The 22,512-nt window shown below is 39.1% G+C and overlaps 1 protein-coding gene across 1 annotated transcript in view; it reads right to left on the minus strand.

Annotated features, from left to right (window-relative positions):
• The window catches only part of Myo3a (myosin IIIA), a 189,989-nt gene that overhangs the window by 66,020 nt on the left and 101,457 nt on the right, over window positions 1–22,512 (minus strand). The window contains exons 16-18 of the mRNA XM_052156948.1: window positions 18,180–18,306; window positions 7,074–7,284; window positions 4,562–4,706 (exon numbers count right to left, since the gene is read on the minus strand). Coding sequence (XP_052012908.1) covers window positions 4,562–4,706; window positions 7,074–7,284; window positions 18,180–18,306 — 483 coding nt within the window. The remainder of the gene's footprint in view (window positions 1–4,561; window positions 4,707–7,073; window positions 7,285–18,179; window positions 18,307–22,512) is intronic.

Raw genomic sequence — 22,512 nt, forward strand, 5'->3', positions numbered from 1 at the left:
TGCCCCTGTATACACTTGAGTCTTTCAGATGTTGTGTGTGAGCCAGAGGGAGGCATCAACAGACTTCCATCTTGTGCTGCTCAGGGGCTTCAGAAAGTGATCTGAATATAAGCTTCTATACTTTCTGGGTCAGAAGCTAAACGTCTATTTGGATGAGCTCTCAAACAATCACTGAACTTTGTTGGCGTATTTAAAAAAAAAGATTTGTTTATCAAAGGCTTCTAAATGTGTTTGGCTGTCTTTAAAATGAAATAAAATGGCTAGCTGGGTGTGGTAGTGAATGCCTTTAATCTCAGCATTCAAGAGAGACAGACAGACAGGCAGATCTGCATTAGAGACCATCGTGGTCTAAAAAGTAAGTTTCAGGACAGCCAAAGCCACACTGAGAAACCCTGTCTCAAAAACAAGCCAACTCAATCAACCAACCAGACAATCCTAAACAAAACAAACTTATTACCAGTATGCTTACGGTATATAAGGCATTAGGACATTAAAAAATCACTCTTCCACAAAACAACTTGGAGTCATTTATAAAAGGTCTATTTTGAATTGCCTACTTCGTTTTTGTTTTAAACATCAAATGACTACTGATTTCTTTTATTTATAATATTAAGAAGTTTGAAATGTTGGCATTACATATTGACTATGTCTTTATTCTTTGTAAGGGCCACAAATTATGTGTAGAAGGCTACATTAGCAATATGCAGCACTCCAGGCCATGAACAGTGGGAGACAAAATTATCTACATCTCTTTCTGCAGCAATGACCAGAGCAGACATTTTTCATTTATTGTTTCAATATGTGCTTTAGTTTTCTGCTTATAAAACAACTTGACTTTCAGTTCTCACCCACAGCGGCTTATTAAATGATATATGAAATGGCCTATGTCTGTGTAGAATCAAGTATGAACACATCACTTTAAAATCCAACTTTAGTCCAGTTAATTGCTAGTCAGATGTGTTATTTTAAAGCATGAAGAAAGCTTATCCAAAGTATTAAGAGGAATATACATAAACAGAGTAGGTTTTCAGTATTCAAAACAATGTTTTGCTAGTACCATACAGCTATGCAGAGTGAGTGGCCTGTGGTTCTTAGGAAGAGTGGCACTTATTCCAATTCAAACTATGGTTGATGTGTTTTTCCTCAGCTCAAAATGTAAATATGTAGGAAAGCTTCACACATTGTATACGTAGTCTATACCACAACAAGCACACAACATTATAAAATTAAATCAGAGGACAAAAACTCACTTCAGAGCCAACATGGAAAACCTTTGACAATGGACACACCTTTCTAACACACTTGGATTCCTGTTGGGTTTTCTCTCACATGAAAGTAAACCAAAACACACACACACACACACACACACACACACACACACACACACACACACACACGCACCTACCTCAAACACAACCGAAACCTTCGTTATTTCCTGTGGAAAAACAGATTAAGGGCTTTTGTAGGACAGTGCCTTCTCATTGAAAATCAGATATCTTTGCTGCACTAGGCTCTGTCAACCAAGCACCTTTTGGAAAAATGAAAGTCAACAGTGTATCTATTATACAAATGTAAGAGGGAAGGCAAGACTGAGTATTACATCTGTACAACTAACACAATTGAGAAGACCATGTACTTTCAGCTATAGCTCATTAGGAAGATTTCAGCAATATATTTTAAAATGATTTTAGAGCTATACTCTCTGGCTGTTTTCAAGGAGAGGATCTAGGTAACTACTGAACTGTCTCACATTATTGTTTTTAGATTGTATTGATTTAAATGTTCTTAAAATCAATGCATATATGTATGTGTATATGTATGTGTGTATGTATGTATGTATGAATGAATGAATGAATGACTGTATATAAATTTGTCCTATAGCCAGGGAAGAATAAAGCATTAAATATATGAAATACTATATGCTAAAAATTGTCCAGAATAAACTAGAAAAACAGTGTTACCATAGGATATCTAGATGATAAGAAAAAGAGAGAGATATGAGTTATAGATATTTAATCAATGTCCGTAGAAAAGCAGGTTTTGAAGAGAAAAGAGGCACAGCTGCCAGAGAATGGGTATGTGTTTTGAAAGTAAACCATGTAGTTCACTAGCCGGACACCAACTTTCTATTTACTGTAACCCTTTATTTGAGAAGCTATAGATTTAAATATTATTATAAATCAGTTACTAAACATGTTTTATTGCACTCTATGGTTTGGGAATGTTTACAGATATATATTGAAGCTTAACCTTCAGTGTGAAGTGCTGTTTTGAGAGGTGATGGGAACTTCAGAAGGTTCGCCCCAGCTGGAGACAGTGGGTCACTAACGGACATTTCTCTGAACGTTATAGCAAGCCTGTGGTCCCTTCTTTTTTTTGTCAACTAAGATACTTTTCTGCTACACTCAAGTTGCCCAAACACACAGGAAAGCAATCCCAAATGGAACTTTTAGAAATGTTAAACAAAATAACTTTCCCTTTAGGTCCTTATAAACCTAACTTGTTCCCTTAGGTATTTCAGTTTCAGTAGTAAAATGTAACTAATCCACTACAGCCTATTGATTTTGTTTTATAACAAAAGGGACATTTTACTCCTAAAACAGAGTAGAGGAAGTAAAACCCAAGAGCGATACTCAAAATCTCCTTATATCTGATTTTCTTAAAGTATTCTATAAAATACTGCAACAAAATTAAAATTGAGTTAACTGAAAAGAACTTCAATAGTAAACCTGTTTTTAGAGTTTACAGTCATAGATTTATCCATGTTTTTTGTTTTGTTTTGGTTTGTTTTTGTTTTAAGTAAAACAAGTGCTTTATTTGTAAGGAAATTGTCAGACTTTTTGGGGGTGGTAGTAATTTAGAGGCATTTCTTTTAAACCTCTGAAAGATATTTAAAGGTTGCTATGGGATAATTTTCTTTAACAAGCCCAAAGATGTAAGAAAAACATTAGGATAATGGACGAAATGAATATTTACCAGTCAGTGTGCTCTGTAAACATCAACATTCTATACAATATAAATATCAGTAACAGCAGATCCATCTGTACGTGGGTCTAAGGCTAGCTACAATGAAAGCAAGTTTTAACTCTGTGAGCAAGCAACGACAGTGTTCTGACAGCACAAGTCAGTAGTAACATATGAGGTGGGTGATGAGTGAGCATACACTGTTCCTTACAGTAAAGTCCATAGACAAACAAATCTACTTACTTCAGTGTCTTGTTTGAATGAGTTCTCTGTTGAGGCATTAGAGCAAAATGACACTGATTTAATGTATTAAAAACGGGTGATACATCAGCCTTTGAAAGCGCCAGAATAAGATTATGAGATGATCTTGATCTTGGACATAGGAGTTTGTGGTCTAGTGAAGAAGGCCACACTTATAGTAAGGTGGGGTAGCAGGCGAGGTAGAAACAGATGCTGTGCACTAAGTATATGGAGGTAGGGGAGGAAGTCAGTGCAATGAAAGGAATGTTAACCTGCTTTCTTGGAGGTTGGCTTCGAGGATGACAGACTGAAGAAGGTCTTTGCCATAGAGATATGCAGAGTAAAGAAAAAAAACTGAAGGTTTCTATTTGTTCTTAATGTCGAGGAGATTTAATGATATATCTGAGCATTCGGAGGATGCTAATGGAGAGAGGTGGCAAGGGGACCAGAAAAAGGTTAGGAAGAGCAAGTCACTGCATATCCACTAGAACCTGCTATGCAGAGGGAGAACTGAACTGATAAGTTCTCTTAAATATGTGTCCTTTGATTGGACTAAGGTGTGCCAAAAATGACAAGTTTTTTTTTTTGTGACCAGTGTTTTCAAATTGCAGTTTTGAAATGAAGTCTGAACCTTCTAAATAATAATAATAATAATAATAATAATAATATTTTCATGCATCTCAATTTACATAATTTAAATGAAAACATGGGTTCTAATCAGTAAACACCAAACAAAGCAACATAATTTGAAGGTGACAAATGACATATGGATGGCTATTAAGTACGGGTCTTTTAGATTTAATAAAATAATTTAAATAGTCTTAATATGACAGTGTCCCAAATGCAATTCAGGTAACTCTCTGCTTTCTCTGAAGAGAAATATTGTGGAAGCTGAGCTGTAAATTATACATTGTACCTGACAAAATTACTGCTCCATGGCATTTGCATCAAGCCCATCATCTTTCATTCTGTTGCCTGGATACTAGGATTCAAAGTTTAATGCACTGTAGATGAATATTGAAATTTCTAATGGAATGTCAGCAGTGCAGTCTAAAAAAAAATAGATGCCGGTAGGCACAGAGGAAGTGTCTTTGTTTGCAGGGGCTCACAGTGGTTACGTTTTAAAGAGAAGTGCACTAGTTTTGAGTGAAGAACTTAGAACATCACATGTCTAGTCAAACCAAATTCACACCGTGTCTTTTGTTTGCATCTTTATTACATATATGGAGAAAAGTAAACACTTTCCTTGTCTTTGAATGCTAAGGCATGAAAGGTATGGCTGATGTACTGTTTATTCTATGTAATTATGCACTAACCCCCACACACTCATATATCTTTAGTTCTTACTTCAACATACCTGCTCCCATGCAAACACGTGCTGATTAAAATAATACTGGATCTGTTCATTTGCAATGTTAATGCACAGCTGCTCAAAGGAATTTTTTTTGAAGTTTTCAAAGCCGAATATATCAAGAATGCCAATGCATAGCTCCTCATTCTCACTGGAAGAATTAAAGAAGTGTTCGTTGAGTTATTGCTCATTTCCTTAAGAGGCAACAAGAAGCAGAGCATCTCAGAATTTCTATTGGTGACTGAATTAATTATGTCTTTCTCCACAGAAAACAAAGATGACAGATTTAAACTAATTTTACTATGCACGTAGAGCAGCATTGTCCTTACTGTAGAACCCACTCCCATCTTCGTGTACATCTTAACAGAAGTGGGGATTTCCTGCCACGGGCCGAAAGCACAAAGTCACAGATCTATGCCAGTCAAGCATCATAGGGCAACCTGGCAGACATCCAGAGCTCTGTAAACACCCAGACAATCAAAACCGTACCAGAAAAGCAAATTCTTTTAAAATCGAAAATGTCTTTCTACAAATGCCTGAATTATTCTCAAAGAACTGTTATCTATTTGCTTATTCATATTTAAATACAGATCTCGTGATGATGTAGAGAAAGATACAAATACTTAGGGATTCATCTTATCATTAACTACTGTAAGCCAGCTATGTAGTCACACGTGGTCTCAGCACTTAGAAGACTGAGGCAGGAGACTCAACAGTTTAAGTCTGGGATGTACAGTAAGATCCTGCTTCAAAAACAAACAAACAAAAACTAACACAAGGGGCTAAAATCAAACAAACTAGCAAACAAACTTTAAGTATTAATTTACTGATGAATTATCTCAAATGCACATTCTCTCTGCTATTCCATACAGCTAGTTCTGTTCACTGAAAATTAGGTACCTGATAAAAATGTTTGTGTGTCTAAGACTGAAGTAGTTTTTATGTGTTCTTTAAAACCAATGTACAAAAAAGGCTTCCCTTTGTGTCCACCTTCAGTCAGTGTAGACCATGCTCAGTGTTGTCTGGAAGAGGTGGGACTGGCAACTAGATCTGCAGGTACTCCCATGCTTGCAGAAAGTGACAGAGTTTGAGCTCAGAGTGAAAATCTAAGACTTCCAAAACGCTTATCACACTGAGTGTGAAGTCACACATAATGTCAACATGTAGGGAGACTGTGGTAGGAAAGTCCAGCCTGAGGTGCACGATTGCCTCTAACAACAACAGCAACAACAACAACAACAACAACAACAACACAACAATAGCAGCAACAGCATATCTTAGTGTCTGTTTTGATAAAACTAAACTAAACTAAGACAGAAGGTCTTGATTCAGTTTTTTAAACTAACTTCAAAAACCTTGAAGTTTGGCTAGTTCTTGGCTAGTTCTGGGTAATGTAGGGCAATTATTTATTTAGTAGACATGAACAATGGGATTTTGAGCACATCTCCCTTTCTGGGTGCCATCTAGTGCTAAACCTGCAGACCAAAGCTAACAAATGAGACCAGCAGCTCTAATCTCCTTGTTTACATTATATGGACTGTGGAAACATCCCTTGATGTTTCCATTTTTATAAGATGTTTAATGTCATAGAAATGCCTACTAATGAATAAAAAGCCATTTTGGTATTAAGTCTATCATGATCTGAGACTCAGCTTAGTAGGACTTTGGTGGGAAGTTCATGGACAATTGTGACATCCAGGGAGTTAAGACCACAGGGCAACAACAGGTAATCTAGATAATGTAGCTGTCCAGTTATAATATAGGATGTGCTTTAGTGGAAAATAATAAAGAATTGCATATGTGAAGTGTGTGTAATGTGATTTTTTTTTGTGCTTAGTAAGGAGATGCAAATGAAGACAAGGTTATGTTAATGTAGGCTTTTCAACATAGAACATTCCTAAAATTTCTAAGACACATGGCATAAAAAAATTCAGATAGAATCTAAGGACTTTCATCTCTGTAAATCTAGTCAATGGTGGCTATGATACCCTTTCTTTCAAAAATGAGATTTGAGGACCATAGATACAAGGTCAGGTTTCAATGCTCATAAGCAGGCTGCAATGATTATTACCTACCATGTCTTGTGCATTTCAGAATCAAATTTCATTAGAAGTTACAGAACATATTCCTGCAGGGTGCAGTGAGAGTTAAATGTTGAAAAGATAGTCTTGCTTTATAGTCATGGTTTAATTTGAGCCCACGAAACAACAAAGAACTACTGGACTGACTGACATTTTATACAAGTGTAAAATGGTAGACACTTCACGGTACATAGTCTAATTAAAAGAACATTTGGATTGATAATATGATGCCACACTTTCTACTGTGACTACTAACATTGCCACAGTTTTCAGTATAGCAATCAAGATATTTCATAGTTACATGGAATGATAATGCGATGGTGCTACTAAGAGAGAAACTGATTAAATTAAACCCATCAAAAACATAGGGACTTGCATGGATCCAAAAACAGACACACCGCCTAACATTTGTAGAAAAGAGTTGTAAAACATTTTACCTTGGTGATGTGTCATGCTTCAGCAAACTGTTAATACAATTGACTATCCAGCTAAAGAGACGGCCATATAAAGTTTTGGCCGTGGCATCTCGGACATCAGTAGCCTTTTCCACTGTGTTGGGTCGGATGATTGTTTCTCCTCTCGTGACCACACAGTGTGAGGTGAGAGCTTCCTGCAGCTCATCTGCTTGAATGCAAAGCAAAGAAGCAGCTGCAAAATCAGTAGATTCTTGTTAGAAGACAGTGAAAACGACTCTGTTTTCAGAAAAGAGAAATATCTAAATGGAACTGCAGCACCTGGCACTACATAAATACAGGTATCCAAAGAAGTCACTGTTGGGTGTCACTTCTCCCTGTCTTTTCTTGATTGTTCTGTTCATGCCTCTACTGAGAAAACTGTGGCTGCTACATGCTATAGCACAACACAAACCGTAACATCTGAAAGGAAGAAACAGCTGTGCAGGTGTGCCATTGCTTACGGGGTGTCAGCACCAATTTCACCAATTATGCTAAATATTTTAAAAACACAAGGAATAGGTTTAGAATCATTTGGATATGACTATTATGAGATCATTTCTAGAAAGTAAGCTGTTTAGTTGTCCTTTAAATATTTGCCGCTTCTGTCCTTATCAGCCAAGGAAAGTCCAAGAAGATAAATATAATTTCACGGATGCCAGGCATTTTACATTTTTTTTTATTCGATATAATTTATTTACATTTCAAATGATTTCCACTTTTCTAGCCCCCCCTCACTCCCCGAAAGTCCTGTAAGCCCCCTTCTCTTCCCCTGTCCTCCCTCCCACCCCTTCCCAGTTCCCCGTTCTGGTTTTGCCAAATACTGTTTCACTGAGTCTTTCCAGAACCAGGGACCACTCCTGCTTTCTTCTTGTATCTCATTTGATGTGTGGATTATGTTTTGGGTATTCCAGTTTTCTAGGTTAATAACCACTTATTAGTGAGTGCATACCATGATTCACCTTTTGAGTCTGGGTTACCTCACTTAGTATGATGTTCTCTAGCTCCATCCATTTGCCTAAGAATTTCATGAATTCATTGTTTCTAATGGCTGAATAGTACTCCATTGTGTAGATATACCACATTTTTTGTATCCACTCTTCTGTTGAGGGATACCTGGGTTCTTTCCAGCATCTGGCAATTATAAATAGGGCTGCTATGAACATAGAAGAGCATGTATCCTTATTACATGGTGGGGAATCCTCTGGGTATATGCCCAGGAGTGGTATAGCAGGATCTTCTGGAAGTGAGGTGCCCAGTTTTCTGAGGAACCGCCAGACTGCTTTCCAGAGTGGTTGTACCAATTTGCAACCCCACCAGCAGTGGAGGAGTGTTCCTCTTTCTCCGCACCCTCTCCAACACCTGCTGTCTCCTGAATTTTTAATCTTAGCCATTCTGACTGGTGTAAGATGAAATCTTAGGGTTGTTTTGATTTGCATTTCCCTAATGACTAATGAAGTTGAGCATTTTTTAAGATGCTTCTCCGCCATCCGAAGTTCTTCAGGTGAGAATTCTTTGTTTAACTCTGTACCCCATTTTTTAATAGGGTTGTTCGATTTTCTGGAGTCTAACTTCTTGAGTTCTTTATATATATTGGATATTAGCCCTCTATCTGATGTAGGATTGGTGAAGATCTTTTCCCAATTTGTTGGTTGCCGATCTGTCCTCTTGATGGTGTCCCTTGCCTTACAGAAACTCTGTAACCTTATGAGGTCCCATTTGTCAATTCTTGCTCTTAGAGCATACGCTATTGGTGTTCTGTTCAGAAACTTTCTCCCTGTACCGATGTCCTCAAGGGTCTTCCCCAGTTTCTTTTCTATTAGCTTCAGAGTGTCTGGCTTTATGTGGAGGTCCTTGATCCATTTGGATTTGAGCTTAGTACACGGAGACAAGGATGGATCAATTCGCATTCTTCTGCATGCTGACCTCCAGTTGAACCAGCACCATTTGTTGAAAAGGCTATCTTTTTTCCATTGGATGTTTTCAGCCTCTTTGTCGAGGATCAAGTGGCCATAGGTGTGTGGGTTCATTTCTGGATCTTCAATCCTGTTCCATTGATCCTCCTGCCTGTCACTGTACCAATACCATGCAGTTTTTAACACTATTGCTCTGTAGTATTGCTTGAGGTCAGGGATACTGATTCCCCCAGATTTTCTTTTGTTGCTGAGAATAGTTTTAGCTATCCTGGGTTTTTTGTTGTTCCAGATGAATTTGATAATTGCTCTTTCTAACTCTGTGAAGAATTGAGTTGGGATTTTGATGGGTATTGCATTGAATCTGTATAGTGCTTTAGGCAAAATGGCCATTTTAACTATATTGATTCTACCGATCCATGAGCATGGGAGGTTTTCCCATTTTTTGAGGTCTTCTTCCATTTCCTTCTTCAGAGTCTTGAAGTTCTTGTCATACAGATCTTTCGCATGTTTGGTAAGAGTCACCCCAAGATACTTTATACTGTTTGTGGCTATTGTGAAGGGGGTCATTTCCCTAATTTCTTTCTCAGCCTGCTTATCCTTTGAGTATAGGAAGGCCACTGATTTGCTTGAGTTGATTTTATAACCTGCCACTTTGCTGAAGTTGTTTATCAGCTGTAGGAGCTCTCTAGTGGAGTTCTTTGGGTCACTTAGGTAGACGATCATGTCGTCTGCAAATAATGATAGTTTGACTTCCTCCTTTCCAATTTGTATCCCTTTGACCTCCTTATGTTGTCGAATTGCCTGAGCTAGTACCTCAAGTACAATATTGAAAAGATAAGGAGAAAGGGGGCAGCCTTGTCTGGTCCCTGATTTCAGTGGGATTGCTTCAAGTTTCTCTCCGTTTAGTTTGATGCTGGCTACCGGTTTGCTGTATATTGCTTTTACTATGTTTAGGTATGGGCCTTGAATTCCTGTTCTCTCCAAGACTTTAAGCATGAAAGGATGCTGAATTTTGTCAAATGCTTTTTCAGCATCCAATGAAATGACCATGTGGTTTTGTTCTTTGAGTTTGTTTATGTAGTGGATTGTATTGATGGATTTCCGTATATTGAACCAACCCTGCATTCCCGGGATAAAGCCTACTTGATCATGGTGGATGATCGTTTTGATGTGTTCTTGGATTCGGTTGGCAAGAATTTTATTGAGTATTTTTGCATCGATGTTCATAAGGGAAATTGGTCTGAAGTTCTCTTTCTTTGTTGGATCTTTGTGTGGCTTTGGTATCAGCGTAATTGTGGCTTCGTAGAAGGAATTGGGTAGTGTTCCTTCTGTTTCTATTTTGTGGAATAGTTTGAAGAGTATTGGTGTTAACTCTTCTTTGAAGGTCTGGTAGAATTCTGCACTGAAACCATCTGGTCCTGTGCTTTTTTTGGTTGGAAGACTTTCTATGACTCCTTCTATTTCTTTAGGTTTTATGGGACTGTTCAGATGGTCTAGTTGGTCCTGATTTAATTTTGGTATTTGGTATCTGTCAAGGAAATTGTCCATTTCCTCCAGATTCTCCAGTTGTGTTGAGTACAGGCTCTTGTAGTAGGATCTGATGATTTTTTGGATTTCCTCAGTTTCCGTTGTTATGTCTCCCTTTTCATTTCTAAGTTTGTTAATTTGGATACTTTCTCTGTGCCCTTTGGTCAGTCTGGCTAAGGGTTTATCTATCTTGTTGATTTTCTCAAAGAACCAGCTCCTGGTTTTGTTGATTTTTTGTATGGTTCTCTTTGTTTCTACTTGATTGATTTCGGCCCTGAGTTTGATGATTTCCTGCCTTCTACTCCTCCTGGGTGAAATAGCTTCTTTTTGTTCTAGGGCTTTCAGGTGTGTCATTAAGTTGGTAATGTATGCTCTCTCCATTTTCTTTTTGGAGGCACTCAGGGCTATGAGTTTTCCTCTTAGCACTGCTTTCATTGTGTCCCATAGATTTGGGTATGTTGTGTTTTCATTTTCATTGTGTTCTAAAAAGTCTTTAATTTCTTTCTTTATTTCTTCCTTGACCAAGGTATCATTGAGTAGAGTATTGTTCAATTTCCACGTGTATGTGGGTTTTCTGTTGTTTCTGTTGCTATTGAAGACCACTTTTATTCCATAGTGATCAGATAGGAGGCATGGGATTAGTTCTATCTTCTTATATTTGTTGAGGTCTGTCTTGTGACCAATTATATGGTCGATTTTGGAGAAGGTACCATGAGGTGCTGAAAAAAAGGTATATTCTTTTGTTTTAGGATAGAATGTTCTATATATATCAGTTAAATCTAATTGGTCCAAAGCTTCAATTAGTTTCATTGTGTCCTTGTTTAGTTTCTGTTTTCCTGATCGGTCCATTGAGGAAAGTGCAGTGTTGAAGTCACCCATAATTATTGTGTTAGGTGCAATGTGTGCTTTGAGCTTTAATAAAGTTTCTTTTATGAAAGAGGGTGCCCTTGCATTTGGAGCATAGATGTTCAGGATTGAGAGTTCTTCTTGTTGTATTTTTCCTTTGACCAGCAAGAAGTGTCCCTCAGAGTCTCTTTTGATGACTTTGGGTTGAAAGTCAATTTTATCTGATATTAAAATGGCTACTCCAGCTTGTTTCCTGAGACCATTTGCTTGTAAAATTGTCTTCCAGCCTTTTACTCTAAGGTAGTGTTTGTCTTTGACCCTGAGGTGTGTTTCCTGTAAGCAGCAAAATGTAGGGTCCTGTTTACGTATCCAGTCAGTTAGTCTGTGTCTTTTTATTGGGGCATTGAGTCCATTGATGTTAAGAGATATTAAGGAATAGTGATTGTTACTTCCTATCATTTTTGACGTTATTTTTTAAATTTGATTGCTTAACTTCTTTTGGGTTTGATGAAAGGTTACTATCTTGCTTTTTTCAGGGTGAAGTTTCCCTCCTTGTATTGGTGTTGTCCTCCTATTATCCTTTTTAGGGCTGGGTTTGTGGATAGATATTGGGTGAACTTGGTTTTGTCGTGAAATATCTTAGTTTCTCCATCTATGGTGATTGAGAGTTTTGCTGGATATAGTAGTTTTGGTTGGCATTTGTGTTCTCTTAGAGTCTGCATGAGATCTGCCCAGGACCTTCTAGCCTTCATAGTCTCAGGTGAAAAGTCTGCTGTGATTCTGATAGGTCTTCCTTTATATGTTACTTGGCCTTTTTCTCTTACTGCCTTTAATATTCTTTCTTTGTTTAGAACATTTGGTGTTTTGATTATTATGTGACGGGAAGTATTTCTGTTCTGGTCCAGTCTGTTTGGAGTTCTGTAGGCTTCTTGTATATTCATGGGCATCTCTCTCTTTAGGTTAGGGAAGTTTTCTTCCATAATTTTATTGAAGATATTTGCTGGCCCTTTAAGTTGTAAATCTTCACTCTCATCTATGCCTATAATCCTTAGGTTTGGTCTTCTCATTGTATCCTGGATTTCCTGGATATTTTGGGTTACAAGCTTTTTGCATTTTGCATTTTCTTTAACTGTTGAGTCCATGGTTTCTATGGAATCTTCAGCATCTGAGATTCTTTCTTCTGTTTCTTGTATTTTGTTGTTGATATTTGCATCTCTGTCCCCTGATTTCTTCCCAAGGCTTTCTATCTCCAAAGTTGTCTCCTTTTGAGTTTTCTTAGTTGTTTCTACTTCTGATTTTAGATCCTGGATGGTTTTACTTAGCTCCTTCACTTGCTTGTTTGTGCTTTCCTGTAATTCTTTAAGAGATTTTTGTGTTTTTTCTTTCATGACCTCAGCCTGTTGACCAAAGTTCTCCTGTATTTCTTTAAGAGATTTTTGTGTTTCGTCTTTCATGACCTCAGCCTGTTGACCAAAGTTCTCCTGTATTTCTTTAAGTGTTTTTTGCATTTCCTCCTTGTTGGCTTTTGTATTCTCCTGGATTTCTTTCAATGATTTTTGTGTTTCCCTTGCAAGGGCTTCTAACTTTTGATCCATTTTCTCCTGAATGTCCTTCATGTGTTCCTGTACCAGCATCATGACCAGTGATTTTAAATCTAAATCTTGTTTTACTGGTGTGATGGGGCATCCAGGACTTGCTGGTAGAGGAGAATTGGGTTCAGATGTTGCCATATTGCCTTGATTTCTGTTAGTGACGTTCCTGCGTTTGCCTTTTGCCATCTAGCTCTCACTGGTGTTACTTGGTCTTGTCAGTGCTGGACTCACCAGTGCAAGCTGCCCCTTCCCCGTTGGCCTCTGGTGCACAGCTTACACTCTGCACTGCCTGTAGACAGGGTGCTGTTGTCCAGGCTGTTCAGATCCGGAAGCAGGCACCTGAAGGCTCCCGCTGGGGCCCGCAGGATTTATTGGAGCACACCGACTTCTCCCAGCTGGCCGCCCGGAAGCCCCCACTAGCCTCTTGAGGGACCTGGAGATGTGGCGGCCACCCAGGCTGATCTGAAGCGGAGAGAGTTGACCTGAGGGCTTCTGCCTGAGGCCTTGCCCCAGATTGTGTCTGTGGGCCAGATGGAACCCGTGTGCACCCCCAGGGAGCTCCGAAGGTGTATATTGCTGTGACCTCCCCTGTGTTCCGCTCACTCCGCTGGGCAGCCGATTTCCCCAACCGGGCTGGCGCACACTAGGTTAGCCTTGTCGCCCGGGCCCTGAGTCCAGGCAAAAGCCTGGGAGGCCAAGGTCCGAGCAAAGTTCCCCTAGGGCTATGACTGTTATTTGGGTCCGCCAGGTGACCCGGATGGCGGGCGTGCGTGTCCGCGCTCCCCGAAAGCACTGGGAGAGTCTGTTGTGCTAATAACCTCCTGGGCGGGTTGACACACAGATGGCCCACCAAGCCGCCCAGTTCTTGGGGTCAGTCCTGTGCCTTTTGGGGCCTAGACCCCCGTTTTGTTAGCCTCAGGCTACGCTTGTTAGCAGTCTCTGCCCTCCCGAGCACTCTGGCTCCTGTAGGCAAAATGGCGGCGCGTGCGCAGGCCAGGGCAAAAAAAACTCCTGGCTGGGTTGGCGCCCCGATGGCCACTCGAACAGCCCAGGGCCTGGGTGCAGGCCAACGCCCGTCAGGCTCAGACCCCTGCGGTGTTGGGCCTAGGATTATGTTTGTGTACCTCAGTCTGACCGATCTCTGGAGCCCGGAATCAAGATGGAGGTGAGTCTCTCCTGACTGGCGGGAAGCTGAGTTCTGAAGTGGCTTCCGTGCAGTGAAAGGCTCCGCAGAACCGCAGCTGCTTGCCGCCCGGCTGGTCAGCGAAGGTCAGTGGTCGTGGGCGCAGGGCCTAACTGGACCCTGTGTCGCCTTGGTTCCACCGCTGATGGCCCTTCAGCTGGACCAGCTACTGCTACCTCCGCCGCCGCCGACGCATTTTACATTTTTAAAGTAGCTAGTTCTGACTGGTGTAAGATGAAATCTTAGGGTTGTTTTGATTTGCATTTCCCTAATGACTAATGAAGTTGAGCACAGTCAGAATGGCTAAGATTAAAAATTCAGGAGACAGCAGGTGTTGGAGAGGGTGTGGAGAAAGAGGAACACTCCTCCACTGCTGGTGGGGCTGCAAATTGGTACAACCACTCTGGAAATCAGTCTGGCGGTTCCTCCGAAAACTGGGTACCTTACTTCCAGAAGATCCTGCTATACCACTCCTGGGCATATACCCAGAAGACTCCCCACCATGTAATAAGGATACATGTTCTACTATGTTCATAGCAGCCCTATTTGTAATTGCCAGATGCTGGAAAGAACCCAGGTATCCCTCAACAGAAGAGTGGATGCAAAAAATGTGGTATATCTACACAATGGAGTACTATTCAGCCATTAGAAACAATGAATTTATGAAATTCTTAGGCAAATGGATGGAGCTAGAGAATATCATACTAAGTGAGATAACCCAGACTCAAAAGGTGAATCATGGTATGCACTCACTAATAAGTGGATATTAACCTAGAAAACTGGAATACCCAAAACATAATCCACACATCAAATGAGGTACAAGAAGAAAGGAGGAGTGGCCCCTGGTTCTGGAAAGACTCAGTGAAACAGTATTCAGCAAAACCAGAACGGGGAAGTGGGAAGGGGTGGGTGGGAGGACAGGGGAAGAGAAGGGGGTTTGCGGGACTTTCGGGGAATGGGGGGGCTAGAAAAGGGGAAATCATTTGAAATGTAAATAAATTATATCGAATAAAAAATATGCAAAAAAAAATAAAGTAGCTAGTTCGATACAGAGCTCTTTATGCTTAGAGAGAGTGATGTTTTGATGCACACATTGCAAATATTTTTCCCATGTTCATTGAGTTTTAAGTTTTACAGTTAAAAGTAACCTTTAAGGACCATTTGTCTTTGGTCTTCTGAATATAAAGTCATTTCCCACCTCAGGATTTTGTGTGTTTCACTCAGTACTTTCATGAACTTTCTTGCAGTGAAATTTGTAGCATTTAGAATTCTTTAGAGGGCCAGTTAGAAAGCTTAGTGGGCAAAGGTGTTTAATGTCAAGCCCGACGACCTGGGTTTGACTCTGGGACCTGGTTGGGAGGAGAGAACCAAGGTGCCCTCTCACCTTTACACAAGTCATAAATGCATAAATAAATTCATAAATGCATAAATAAATAAATGCAAAACAAGTTTTTAAGAATCCATTTTGGTATATGACATCTGGAGTTGATTCATGTCCCCTAGCTGTCTCACCATTCTCCGTTGGCTTTCTCTACAATGCAGTCTCAATTGAATTGTAACGTCATTGTGGTCATTGCTGAACGTTATTATCTCCCATGGACCTGCACGTTTGTTTCCATTCATATATTGTTCATCCATCTGACATATATTCTTTGAGTGTCTGCTACATTCCAAGCATTTTACATGAGGATATATTGCTATGTATAATGTTTTAGAAATGAAGTTTCAGTCTTAATGGTCTGTATCCAGAGGAAAGGGAAGCCAACCAAGAAATTTAGGTGGGGGGAAAGAGGAAAGAGAAAGAGAAATGGATGGGGAAATAGAGAGAAGGAGAAGAAAGAGGAGAGGAAGAGGAGAAAGCGATGATGGAGGGCAAGGAGGAGACTGAGAGCCCGCAGATGCATTGGTAAAGTGGTTTCTGAATGAGCCAAGTTGTGACCAACTCTTGTGTGGAGTAAGTGGTGGGAGCAAGAGGTGACTATGTTGTAGGTATAATGGTGATCACAAGTATAACAAATGGAAATAGATGGCCTCAATTTGGAGATAATTCTTTTAAAATGAAGTTATAAGTAATTTTAATACAAATTAATAAACAGTTTTTTCTACAAGTGGTTATTCTGGGAAGTGGTTTGAATAATTTTAATTATATACATATTAATAGTATCCGTTGTGAACTATTTGATCTTCCTGCTATATAAAAATAGGTTTCAATGATAAAAATAATCTTTTAGTTTGTTTTGAAGTATATTCTTGTATACAGCCATTAAAAGTGTCTCCGAATGGCCCATATGCTCAAGGCTTGTTCCAGACAGTGGTACTTTTGAAAGGTGTTGGAACCTTTAGGATGTATAGGCTAGTGGGAAAAATTAGCTTAAAATGCTGTGTTTTTGAAGGGATGTGGGCTCCTTTTCTCTTCATTCTTTCCTGTCACCATGAGGTGAACAGTTTGCAATATCCATGCCTTGGTATTTTACTTGATATAGGCTTAAAACAATAGGCCAAGAGACTATAAATAAGAAACTCTGAAAACATAAGCAGATGTATATGTTTTTTCTCCCTTTAGAGTGATTTATCTCAGGTATGTATTTAATCAATGCAAAAATAGTAACATAAACCAACAGTATGGCTCTCATTCTGCTGGCTACAGATAATACTTCAATTATGACTTGAGTGGTGGTGCTAACAACTGTATTTTATCAATGGTGTTACATGGTTATTACTTCCTATCTACTAATTTAGTATCTTGGGTGCTAATCAATTATTTTACAAGTGGAGAATCAGAGGAGGTATTTTCAAGATCCCCAGTTACATGGCAATCACTATGTTAATTTTAAACATCTGCTCTCCTCTACGACAAACTACTTTCGAAGCCACAAAAGATATAAAAAACAGGTATCTTAGAGACAGGAAACAGGTCCAGACCAATTAAATAAGTAAAATGGAAGAAAGAATACCTAAAAATTAGTATTATGATATACTAGGCTATAAATGAAATTCACTATAAATAAGGAACTATGGGAGTGTATGCCAGGATTAAAAGTAAAAGAACAGGATACATTCTAAATAGGAAAAAGTTATGTCTCTGGAGAAAAATCAGTGGGATGTCTTAAATTATTGGGAACACTTTGTCAAACTTTATTATTGAGACAAAATTTAATTGGGAGCAATAATGATGCACATCTTTTGTAAGGAAAATGAAAAATTAACCCAGGATAAATGAGTGAATTAAATTCACACAATTAAAAATCAAAACCAAAGAGGACACATGGAGGGACCCATGGCTCCAGATGCATATGTAGCAGAGGATGGCCTTGTTGGACATCAAAGGGAGGGGAGACCCTTCATCCTGAGTAGATTCGATGCCAGTGAAGGGGAATACCAGGACAGGGAAGCAGGAGTGGATAGATCGGTGAACAGGGGGAGGAGGGATGGGTTAGGGAATTTTCAGGGGGGAAACCAGAAAAGAGGACAACATTTGAAATGTAAATAAAGAATATATCTAATAAAAATCATATACATGTTTTTATTAAATTTTAATTGATACAGGTTCTAAATACTACAAGACAATTCTAATTATTTTTATATAGGTCAATTACATCTTACCAATATTTTATGCATTTTCATATTAAAATACAATCTATAAAATAGTCATAAAAACTTAATTTCTAGAAATACTGTTCATAGTAATCATTTCACCTGTGTAAAGATTTGTTTTTGTTAGCCTACTTTTTCTTTGTCTGTTTTTGGTTTATTAGACAGGATTTCTCCGTGTAGTCCTGCCTATCTTATATGCTACATTGGCCTAAAACTCAGATATCCAACTGTCTCTGCTTCCGAAGAGCTGAGCCTGAGTGTGTGATCCACCATACCTAACTCGGTAGCTGATTTTTACAACTTAGATTTATATAACTGAACCTGAGAATGCTTTGTAGAATCTTTATGAGTGTCAATATTTGAAGTTATCCCCATGTAACCCAGAATAAAATATGAAAGAATTCAGTTTTGAATGTAAGACAAAACAACTCACAGTTTTCCAGAGCTGTGTGATTGCAGATGTAGCTCTTGTCCATCTGGTATTCAGTTGCCACAGAGGAGAATTCAATGTTTCCAACATTCAAGATTGCAGCAAGTACACTATATACACTTCCAAGTTGCTGAAACACATCACAGAAATAGTAGCATCACATCTGGACTAAAACAATGTGGGGACTATGGCTGTGGACAGATGGAAGAAAAGCCTTGGGTTCCAGTATAAGAAGGTCAATCTGAATACTGCGATGCCAGACTAAGACCCAAGCAGGCAAGGATTTATGTAGGCTCAGCCTCATTCATTACTACAACTTTAGAGATCAGCACTTAAAAATAATTTATGAACATTTATATGAATCAAAATAGAAATGAGAAGCACTCCTTAGAGGAAGTAGAACTATTCATTAGGCTATAGATAATCTAGTAATGTGAAACTTTAGAACTTAGTATTGTTTTTATTACATGTACATTTCTTCAACTTAGACATAAGGTTATGTGTGTGGACAGAGGAGTCTATAAAGGAGAATGAAGAGATCCCAGCACCCAAATCCAAGGATACATGGAGGTTAAGACTAAGCATAAAAGCTATATACTACAACTCAGAGTTTATAGTATTTACTACTATTTAACGTAGACATTTAATGTTCAGGAATATGCACACACCCAAGCACACATGCACACATGTGTTTCTCTCTGAAGACACCAGGGGAATTTGTCAGAGTCTCTGCAAGTTGTGGTGTTATTCCAAATACCTTCGTGGTGCAGGAGGCTTCGCAGAAAACCATGGTCCCAACTTGGCATGCCTTGCAGTCATACTGATGGGTCTTGGAGGAGCCTAGCCTCAGGTCTAGGCATGGTTGTGACCAAGACAGAGATTGGGTTGTTCACAGCATAAAGACTCAATTGTCCACCCAACTATCTATCTACCTCTCCATCTCCATGGCTTCCATCAACAAAGTGCCTAAAGTAATTTGTGTTTGGTAGTCAGTGAAACATTTCTTCTTGCATATGAAGTCAAGGAAACTTTGATTGATCCAAAGACTTTCTTTGAACTTTAAATGAACCAGGAATTGTATCCTGTCTCCTAGCTCACATGATACACTGTCCTTTTCCACTGAGGAAGGAGAGCATCTTAGAACAATGGGCAATATCCAAAATTCTATGGACTTATGCTAACTCCAGCTCTAGTCTCTCTTTACCTGAGGCATGAACAGCATGCTGTGAGACATACAACAACATAAAATTCCAGAGTCACAGTCACTTTCCAGCATGCTTCAACACTAGCCTGAAGACAGTATCAAAATAAGAATAAACTCATCAGGCTTAAATTCTGGCCCTTCAGAAAAAGATATTTTTGCTTTTTGTCTTTAACAAAGATATGAGATAAAAAGGAGACTGTATAGATTATAGAGAGATTTTGTGAACATTCAAGAGTGTCAGTGGTTCATGACTCAATGTATTTTATGTTCAGTTTAATTTCAACTTATTTACTTTTCTCTGGTTGTTATTAATAATGTGAATATAAAATTATTGCTTGGGACAGATGAGATGGCTCAGTAGGAATGATGTTTGCTGCCAAGCCTGACAGCTGGGGCTAAATCTCTGAACCCACATCATAGAGGAATTCAACCAGCTCCTAGCTCCCACAAGCTGTCTTCTGATATCTACAAGTATGCTGTGGTGAGCATTCACTCACACATGTGCATGTGTATGTGCAAACACACACAAATCATAAGTGTAATAACAAACTCAATAAACTCTGAAGTGAAGAAAGCAGTTTGATATTTTATCCTAAAGCTTATAGGATAGTTAAACCCAGTAAAATAGTGAAGATATTTTATTGTACAGATGTCAAATCTTGTCCATCCAAATCTATGCAGAATTGTCCAAAGAAGCTATGTTGGAAAGACTGAAGTTATTAGGCTAAAACCTGCAAGATGTTCAAGTTGTTTTCTTCCAAAAGTGAATTAATTCTTCAAAATAGCAGAGCTGTCTGGATGGAGAAGGCACGATACTCATTGCTCTGATTTTGTTCTGGAATAAAAGCCAAAGTCCTTTGGGGTTGATGACCCTGGTCCTTGGTGAGATTCCTTTCTTTTTTAAATTTTTTTATTCGATATATTCTTTATTTACATTTCAAATGATTTTCCCTTTTCTGCTCCCCACTCTCCGAAAGTCCCATAAGCCCTCTTCCCTCCCCCTGTTCCCCCATCTACCCCTTCCCACTTCCCCGTTCTGGTATTCCCCTATACTGCTACACCGAGCCTTTCCAGAACCAGGGGCCACTCCTCCGTTCTTCTTGGATATCATTTGATATATGGATTATGTCTTGAGTATTCCATGTTTCTAGGATAATTTCCACTTATCAGTGAGTGCATACCATGATTGATCTTTTGAGACTGAGTTACTTCACTTAGTATGATGTTCTCCAGCTCCATCCATTTGTCTAAGAATTTCATGAATTCTGTTCATGAATGTCTGTTCCAGGACAGTCAGAACTATACAAAGAAACCTTGTCTCAAAAAACCAAAGAGAGAGAGAGAGAGAGAGAGAGAGAGAGAGAGAGAGAGAGAGAGAGAGAGAGAGAGAGAGAGAAAGAGAGAGAGAGAGAGAAAGAGAGAGAGAGAGAGAGAGAGAGAGAGAGAGAGAGAGAGAAAAGAGAGAGAGAGAGAATGAGAGAGAGAGAGAGAGAGAGAGAGAGAGAGAGAGAGAGAGAGAGAAATCATTGTTTCTAATGGCTGAATAGTATTCCACTGTGTAAATATACCACATTTTTTTGTATCCATTGAGGGACACCCGGGTTCTTTCCAGCTTCTAGCTACTACAAATAGGGCTTCTATGAACATAGTGGAACATGTGTCCTTCTTGCATTCTGGGGAATCCTCTGGGTATATGCTCAGGAGTGGTATAGCAGGGTCCTCCAGAAGTGTCATGCCCAGATTTCTGAGGAACTGCCAGACTGATTTCCAAAGTGGTTGCACCATCTTGCAATCCCACCAGCAGTGGAGGAGTGTTGCTCTTTCTCCATATCCTCGCCAACACCTGCTGTCTCCTGAGTTTTTGGCCTTAGCCATTCTGACTGGTGTGAGGTGAAATCTCAGGGTTGTTTTGATTTGCATTTCCCCAATGATTAATGATATTGAACATTTCAGGATCAAATAGATCATCTAAACAGATCCATAACCCCTAAAGAAATAGAAGGGGTCATAGAAAGCCTTCCGACCAAAAAAAGCACAGGACCAGATGGTTTTAGTGCAGAATTCTATCAGACCTTCAAAGAAGACTTAACACCAATACTCTTCAAACTATTCCAACAAATAGAAATAGAAGGAACACTACCCAACTCCTTCTACAAAGCCACAATTACGCTGATACCAAAACCACACAAAGATCCAACTAAGAAAGAGAATTTCAGGCCAATTTCCCTTATGAATATCAATGCAAAAATACTCAATAAAATTCTTGCCCACTGAATTCAAGAACACATCAAAACGATCATCCACCATGATCAAGTAAGCTTCATCCCAGGGATGCAGGGATGGTTCAATATAAGGAAATCCATCAATGCTATCCACTACATAAACAAACTCAAAGAAAAAAAAAACCCCACATGATCATCTCATTAGATGCTGAGAAAGCATTTGACAAAATTCAGCATCCTTTCATGCTAAAAGTCTTGGAAAGGACAGGAATTCAAGGCCCATGTCTAAACACAGTAAAAGCAATATATAGCAAACCGGTAGCCAACATCAAACTAAATGGAGAGAAACTTGAAGCAATCCCACTAAAATCAGGGACTCGACAAGGCTGCTCCCTCTCTCCATATCTTTTCAATATAGTTCTTGAAGTCCTAGCTAGAGCAATTAGACAACATAAGGAGGTTAAAGGGATACAAATTGGAAAGGAATAAGTCAAACTATCACTATTTGCAGATGATATGATAGTATACTTACGTAACCCAAAAAACTCTACCAGAGAACTCCTACAGCTGATAAAAAATTTCAGCAAAGTGGCTGGTTACAAAATCAACTCAAGCAAATCAGTAGCCTGTCTATACTCAAAGGATAAGCAGACTGAGAAAGAAATTAGGGAAATGACACCCTTCACAATAGCACCAAACAGCATAAAGTATCTTGGGGTGACTCTAACCAAACAAGTGAAAGACCTTTATGACAAGAACTTCAGATCTCTGAAGGAGGAACTTGAAGAAGACTTCAGAAAATGGAAAAACCTTCCATTCTCATGGATTGGCAGGATTAATATAGTTAAAATGTCCATCTTGCCAAAAGCAATCTACAGATTCAATGCAATTCCCATCAAAATCCCAACTC

Source organism: Apodemus sylvaticus, chromosome 14, assembly GCF_947179515.1.
Source record: "Apodemus sylvaticus chromosome 14, mApoSyl1.1, whole genome shotgun sequence".
NCBI classification, from domain to species: Eukaryota; Metazoa; Chordata; class Mammalia; order Rodentia; family Muridae; genus Apodemus; species Apodemus sylvaticus.